The sequence below is a fragment of the Myotis brandtii genome, unplaced genomic scaffold (genome assembly GCF_000412655.1).
Source record: "Myotis brandtii unplaced genomic scaffold, ASM41265v1 scaffold573, whole genome shotgun sequence".
In the NCBI taxonomy this organism is placed as follows: Eukaryota; Metazoa; Chordata; class Mammalia; order Chiroptera; family Vespertilionidae; genus Myotis; species Myotis brandtii.
Window position 1 is genome coordinate 1,056,709 of NW_005370145.1, and position 7,600 is coordinate 1,064,308.

General features: G+C 45.9%; 1 protein-coding gene and 1 long non-coding RNA gene across 3 annotated transcripts in view; one reads left to right on the top strand and one right to left on the bottom strand.

The window, feature by feature from the left end:
- The window catches only part of TMEM107 (transmembrane protein 107), a 13,904-nt gene extending 6,339 nt beyond the window's left edge, over positions 1-7,565 (bottom strand). Inside the window, exons 1-5 of one of the 2 annotated variants that reach the window (XM_014549893.1) lie at positions 7,302-7,553; positions 7,090-7,157; positions 6,913-7,013; positions 5,683-5,779; positions 4,672-5,473 (exon numbers count right to left, since the gene is read on the bottom strand). In XM_014549893.1, the coding sequence (XP_014405379.1) occupies positions 5,404-5,473; positions 5,683-5,779; positions 6,913-7,013; positions 7,090-7,157; positions 7,302-7,388 (423 nt within the window). In that variant the 5' untranslated portion in view covers positions 7,389-7,553 and the 3' untranslated portion in view covers positions 4,672-5,403. Of the gene's footprint in view, positions 1-4,671; positions 5,474-5,682; positions 5,780-6,912; positions 7,014-7,089; positions 7,158-7,301 lie in introns of those variants that run through there. The other variant, XM_014549894.1, reaches the window with a different exon arrangement.
- Positions 875-4,669, top strand: LOC106728244. Its single transcript, XR_001364524.1, has 2 exons — positions 875-1,429; positions 4,027-4,669. It is a non-coding gene; the product is annotated as an uncharacterized LOC106728244 (long non-coding RNA).
- Positions 7,566-7,600: the final 35 nt, after the last annotated feature.

Sequence of the window (7,600 nt, forward strand, 5' to 3'; positions counted from 1 at the left end):
ATTGTTTGCTTCCTGCACACCCTCCAAGCCTGCAACCCAGGTATGTGCCCTGACTGGGAATTGAACCATGACCTCCTGGTTCATAGGTCAATGCCCTACCACTGAGCCAGCACGGCAGGGCTGGAAACCTATTTCTGATGCTAATTGGCAAAGCTTCTGGTGTTGACTAAGAAACAAATAGTTGAAGCGCTTTAGTAGCTACTGTAGTAGCGACTTCTGGAGTGTGTGTGAGGGAACTGAGGCACAGAGAGCTTAAGTGACCTACCTGTTGCTGATCACACGGCCAAGGATAGAGGGTGCACTTTGAACCCTCAGTTGCTCCCATAGCTTTTGCCCTGGGCTAGAGCTCACATAAGAGAGCCAAGACTTGGAAACCTGCAGCATCTGGTTGGTGTTTGAAGACAAGAGGCAGATGAAGTCAACCAAGGAGTAGTGACCACCAACATTTAAGGGACAAGCGCAAAGGAGAAACCAGTATTATGTCCCCAATGACTGATACACTGCAGGTCCTCAATCAGTATTCACTGGATGAGTCTGAGGAGCAGCCAGAACAGTAGGAAATAAACCAGGTGAATCAATTTTCAGAAGCCAAGGGAGAAAAATTTTTCAAAAGAGAAGAGTAGTCAATAGGAAGTAAACCAGGTGAATCAATTTTCAGAAGTCAAGGGAGAAAAATTTTTCAAAAGAGAAGAGTAGTCAACATGTTATATGCTGAAAGAGGTCAAGCTAAAGTCTAAGAAGTGCCCGGCCCATACGGCTCAGTGGTTGAGTGTTGAGCTATGAACCAGGAGGTCATAGTTCCCCCGGTCATGTCAGGGCACAGGCTCCATCCCCAGTAGGAGATGTGCAGGAGGCAGTTGGTCAACAGTTCTCTCTCATCATAGATGTTTCTCTCCCTCTCTCTTCTTCTCTGAAATCAATAAAAATATATTTAAAAAATAAAGTCTGAAAAGTGACCTCTGGTTTTAGACACAAGGGAGTAATTAATGATGAGTAGTTTTGTGGGATGGTAGGGCAGGAGTGTGCTGGCAAATGTTAACAACCAACTTTCAAAAAAAGTGTCCACTTATGAATGAACATAAGTTTATTACAAATTTCACTGATATAACGGATATGTAACAGAATGCACAAATAAAATATACAATATTCTTTATTCTATATTCCACTTTCATATCCATGATTTTATAAATGGAGTTGTATCCATTTATGTAGTTTCAACATGAATGTTGTTTGATATTTTTATTTCCATTTTCAAGTAAGACAAAAAGTGAAACAATGAAGATATGTTGAAACTTCTGGTTCCTCAGTGACTTGAGTCACTTCTTTGTTATTCTTGTCCGAAATGCATAATCTCAATCTAAACATGAGAAAACACTAGACAAATCTGATAATAGTTTATAAATCCTGGAAGAATATTTCCTCAATTTTTGTGTTATTCACAATGCAACAGTTATAGACATGACACTTCTAAATAGAATCTGCATTATTAACATTTCTCCATTGCTTTCTTAAATCTACATAATCAACAATTGGTATGTTGTGTTTGCCAATTTCTGTGTTGTAAATATTCCCACCAAGGCCAATTTATATCTTTCTTCCTCGCTTTCTTTCTTGTTGGGGGGAAAGAGAGAGAGAGGGATGGAGGGGGAGAGAGAGAGAGAGAGAGAGAGAGAGAGAGATCTTTGTTCCACTTATTTATGCATTCATTGGTTGCTTCTTGTATGTGCCCTGACTAGAACCTGAAACATTGGCATATCAGGATCATGCTCTAACCAACTGAGCAACCTGGCCAAGGCTCAAGTTCAAACTGTCAATCAGATGTTACTAAATAAAAAAGGAGAGATACGCAGTAGTAAAACGTTACATAGTATCTCTACCATACAGGTACAATAAATGTAAATAATCTTAAGAGTATATAATAGTGTTTCTGGCCTGGTTGCGGCAAAATGTGGCTCTCGAGCCACACACGGCTCTTTGGCCCCTTGAGTGTGGCTCTTTCTAAGCCTTAGGAGTACCCTAATTAAGTTAATAACAATGTACCTATGTATATACTTTAAGTTTAAAAAACTTAGCTCTCAAAACAAATTTCAATCATCATACAAGGGAGGGCGGGGGAAGACAAACGCTTAACACCCTAACGAGCACCTCCCCAAGGCCCATGCAAGACAAGGGGATTGATCGTCAGGAAGAATCAGATTAGGAGCAATCAGGGTGTTGCAAGTCCTGATCACGCAGAGACGTTAATCACGAATCATGCGATCTCCAATCATCACGTTCCAATCTGCCCTCCAGAAGGAGGGACAGGTAAGGATTATCCTACCTGACGATAAAGGCGATCTCTGCGCACTCGGGACTCCATGAAAGGGATCCCACGATGACATAGGGTGAGAAATAACACGTTAGCCTGAGCACTAAAATTATTCAGATCCCTCCTTTTCTGTTGCTACATTTATTTTCAGATCTTTCTAAATACTATGTTTTTTCCATTTGGCAACCAAAAGGAATAAACTAAATTCTCCCAGAATGCTCCGCTTGCGAGCGTGCAGTCTTAGCCGTTAGTACCACTGATTTACATATCTCCGCCCACTCCCTTCCGCCGTTTACCGTAATAACCAGGATAAAAGCGGTACATATTATCTCCCAGTCTGCAAGGCTGGAAAACAGCCTTCCGTTTCTCTAGTAGTTTGGCTACACCAATTTTCCCCTGAAATTTTTATAAGTTTTGAGGTTACTCTAAAATAGGATTTAATTACAGTTCCCAGTCAGGTCACATACAAGAAGCAACCCCATCAAACCTTAGAGGGAAGTCAGGGGAAGGGGGATAGAGGGGGGTAAGAGATCAACCAAAGGACTTGTATGCATGCATATAAGCATAACCAATGGCCACAGACAGTAGGGGGGTGAGGGCATGTGCTGGGGGGTGGGATTGGCAGGGGAGGAGTCAATGGGGGTAAAGGAGACATATGTAATACTTCTTCACCCTATATCCTTTTTCCTTACCATTAGCTAGTGAGAAGGACATCTACAAACATAGTAACATTTCCATAGTAAGTGAATTTATTACGAATAGAAAAACTATTTAAAAAATAAATTATCCTGTTCATACTTACCTTGAAGGGTAGATAATAAATATCTCTGGCTTGAAATCGAGAACGAAGAGGGGGGTCTAATGGATTCCCAGAGTACCTAGGCACTGGCAAGCCCAAAGCAATCACTCGGAAATTTTCACTAACTCGAACAATCTTCCACGCATCCAGTTCTTCTTTGGTATGATCCTTAAAGAGTATGAGATCAAAAATTACATTATAACTAATACAGATTACAACTGGAAGAGCTTCTAGGCTAAGAAATTTGGGCCCTGACTACTGAGTAACCTATTTGAGAAAACTCTCAAAGTCAAACTGCCAAGGAAGGAAGCAAAGTGAAAGGAGGATCATGATGCCAGGGAAGGCTCACAATATGAAGACTGGTGTTGAAAGGAGAGGCAGTGAACATACCGAGGAACAAAGGAGATGTGGCAGCTATAGAAGCAGCACCTGCTACTGTGGGCAAACTGATTCCCACTCCTCAGCATGAGTAAGTTTCCTTTGTAGCACTTACAACTAATTGCTATTAAATGACTCTGGACTTATAGAATATTGTTTCTTTTCTGTCTCCATGAGTCTTTTTTTTTAAAAATATATTTTATTGATTTTTTTTTTACAGAGGGGAAGGGAGAGGGATAGAGAATTAGAAACATTGATGAGAGAGAGAGAAACATCAATCAGCTGCCTCCTGCACACCCCCCACTGGGGATGTTGCCCACAACCAAGGTACATGCCCTTGACTGGGATCGAACCTGGGACCTTTCAGTCCGCAGGCCGATGCTCTATCCACTGAGCCAAACCGGTTAGGGCTCCATGAGTCTTAATAGCTGTGATGGCCCAGGCTGAGTATGGTCATATTCACATGGATTCCCTCAGGAGTACCTATTACAGTGTACTGAATGTAAGTGCTCAATAAGTATTCACTGACTGCATGCTCAAGATGAAGGGCTGCCAGGGGAAAGAAATATGGACAGCGAAAGGTTATGTATGTGTGAGGCAGCACCTGAGAGGCAACACCAGAAAGCATCTTTTAGGATGCCTTTAGATTTTTTAGAATGCCCTGGTTCCATCTTCCCAACATACACCAAACCAGGAAGCATCTATCTTGTGACAAGTTACAACTTTTGTAGTTTGTATGTATAATACTTAATCGGTATATGTGTTTTAATAACCTTTTAAACATGTTCTTGCCATGTGCTGGCAGGCAGAGGTGGGATATTGCTCCCCTGGGAACAAGTTTGCCAGGTTTCAGGGTGGGAGCTCCAACCACCAGGAAAAGCCCCGTTGAACAGGTGGCCTTTCTTGCTATAGTGAGGTAGAAGGTTAGAGAATAGACCAACTGTGACACCAACGACGGTCAACATTACCGTTTTATAGAAAACTAAAGAAACACAAAACGATTCTTTGTTCATTCAAGTTTTCCAAAGCTGCTTCTTTTAAATATTAATAGCGAAAACTTGGAGGTCAGATACAAAATACGCTGTGAAACACCACAGCAAGGCAAGGGTGTGGAAATCAAACGCTTAACATCCTGGCAAGTAACTCCCTACTACGAACGCATAAAGGGGGAAGATCGTCAGGAAGAATCAGATTAGGAGCAATCAGGGTGTTGCAAGTCCTGATCACGCAGAGACGTTAATCACGAATCATGCGATCTCCAATCATCACGTTCCAATCTGCCCTCCAAAAGGAGGGACAGGTAAGGATTATCCTACCTGACGATAAACGCGATCTCTGCGCACTCGGGACTCCATGAAAGGGATCCCACGATGACATAGGGTGAGAAATAACACGTTAGCCTGAGCACTAAAATTATTCAGATCCCTCCTTTTCTGTTGCTACATTTATTTTCAGATCTTTCTAAATACTATGTTTTTTCCATTTGGCAACCAAAAGGAATAAACTAAATTCTCCCAGAATGCTCCGCTTGCGAGCGTGCAGTCTTAGCCGTTAGTACCACTGATTTACATATCTCCGCCCACTCCCTTCCGCCGTTTACCGTAATAACCACGATAAAAGCGGTACATATTATCTCCCCGTCTGCAAGGCTGGAAAACAGCCTTCCGTTTCTCTAGTAGTTTGGCTACACCAATTTTCCCCTGAAATTTTTATAAGTTTTGAGGTTACTCTAAAATAGGATTTAATTACAAAGCTCTAAATAAAACGCTAATAAATCCCAGACTCGACAGTTAATTACTCTAACACTAACATCCTCCACCAAATGCCATTTTAGGGGGAGTTGGGGGGGGGGCGGGGTTCCTCCTTTCAGGAACAGCGAATGCTCCTCCAGCCTTTCTTCATGCTCTCATGAAGGTAATCAGAACGGTTTCTTTTTCAGCCCAAAGACGCTGATGAATAATGCCGTTTCAGTGACAGCCGGGAGGGCACTGTGGGAAGTAGGTGGTAGGTTTAGGGCCCTTTCCAATAAAAATCCCCAAATCCCCAAGCCAGACACCCCGCCCCCAAAGTATAGGTGGGGCAGGACTTCAAAAGGCTACAGGAGCTTGAGTGGATCTGGTATCTCACCTGTGGAGTAAACCTTCAAATTTAGAGTAAACCTTCTTCCCCCACCCCCAAACACTGACTGTTACTGTACCTGCAGAAGACGAAAATGTACCAGTACATGGTGCACTCCCAGCGCTCAAATATGAAGAAGGAGAGGGCCACAGATGCACTACAGTGAGCCCCGATGGCTTGATAACGCACCTGAGTCAAGGAAAACCTTTGAATCAACAGGTGGTGATGGGCCAGAAAAGGCCTTTTCTCTCAGGGTCACTTCTTGCTCCCTCAACAACTGCAAAGGCCAGAGCCAGCAGACCTGCCTTCTGAGTTTTAGGAGAGCCATGAGGCCAGAACTGAGCTTGCACATTTGGGCCTCCAGGGTACCCCATTGCATATCTAGGGGCCAGCCTGGACTCTTCAGATGAGGTGGGAACAGGCTTCCCCTCTACCCCAGGCCACACAAGATTGCTCACAGTGACCTGATACATTCTGCTGGAATCACCCACCAGCGCCCTGGTCCTCTTGGCCCACAATTCAATTGTCAAGAGCCTTCTCTGATCCATCTTCCTCACTTCCTCTGTCTCTTCTGAGTTCCCATAGTGCTTTATTATGGGGCGCAGCTACAGTGTTTGGACAGGTTCAAGCCTTGTACTGAGAAGAGGGCACAGTCCTCTAGTTGCGGCACAATTATAGCCAACAGCTATAGCTGTAAGCTTGAATCTGTGGTCCGAACACGTGGCCCCACGTGCCTGAGTGATATAGTTCAGGTGCATGTAGTGGAGTGGGATTGAAACCCGCCAGAATGTTGTAAACATCTTGATCACGCCCTTACTTTGCCTCCTGGGATCCGCTATAAAATAAAGACACGGCTTGTGGGCACTGGCGCTGTCCATCAGAGGGGCAGCGTCCCACCCAGACCCAGCTTTCATTCTCTTGTCTGTCTTTTCTAAGCCTCTCACTGCCCCCACTCAGGGTCGCTGAACCAGGCTGAGCTGGCATGAGTATGCCATGGCCGTGCCGGCTCCCCACACTTTATATGTTCACACACTCCTATAGCCCAGTGCTTATCACACTGAATTATAGGGTCTGCCTCCTCTTCAAGGTAGAAAACTGTGCTTTCTCTCATTTGGGGATCTCCATTGCCTGGTGCATAGCAGGAGCTTGACAAATGATTGCGGATTGTATTCAATCTGCGTTGACTAAGACGATCTCTCAACTGGAGAGATTCTATTTGCCTGCAAGGGCAGACACTATTGTACCCCAAAGTGCTCGTTAGGTGGCTGAGGGGGTGCGTGATGGAAATGGGCCCTGTGGGAAAGGATACAGATGAGGCTCTGGGTATTGTTGAACATGGAAACTCCTGAGAAGAAACCGGCCAGCTCCACTGCGAAGAGGCCCAGGGTGACAGCGAGCGCTGCTACCAGCCTGCGGGGAGGAAGGGGGTGGGCTCAGGCGTCTGGGCTTCTCCTAAGGCCCCTCCACTCCCACCCAAAGTGCTCACTGCATGTCCTGCTTCCTGTACTCTTCGGGGGTGAACGTGAGAGGCAGGCAGGCCTGGATGTTGCTGTCCTGGAGAGCGAGCCGGGCAAAGAGAATGGAAAGTAAAATAGGGGTGTGAGGACCCGACTGGTCAGGTCCTGGGGGAGAGGCGGGGCCGGGCAGGGACCACCCCGAGTGGGGATGCGGCGGGAGGAGGGCGGTCGTAGGTCTTACCCGGGACCAGAATAAGGTGATGACGACCACCAGGTGCGCCAGGAGCGTCAGGAAACGGGAGGGCACGAGCCCCGAGATCCGGCCCATGGCCTCGAGGCCTCCGGGGCTGGGAGCTCAGGGTTGGCCACTTCCCAATCCCCTGGGCTCGCGGGGAGGAATGTGGGCGCCTCCTTCCCGCGGGCACTCGCGCCTCCCAGTTGCCGTGGCAACAAACGAAAGCGGCGCGCTCGGACCGGATCTTCGAAGATCTCGCGAGAGCAGTGAATTTCGAGCCGCTGGGAGCCTCCGGGTCAGGCAGG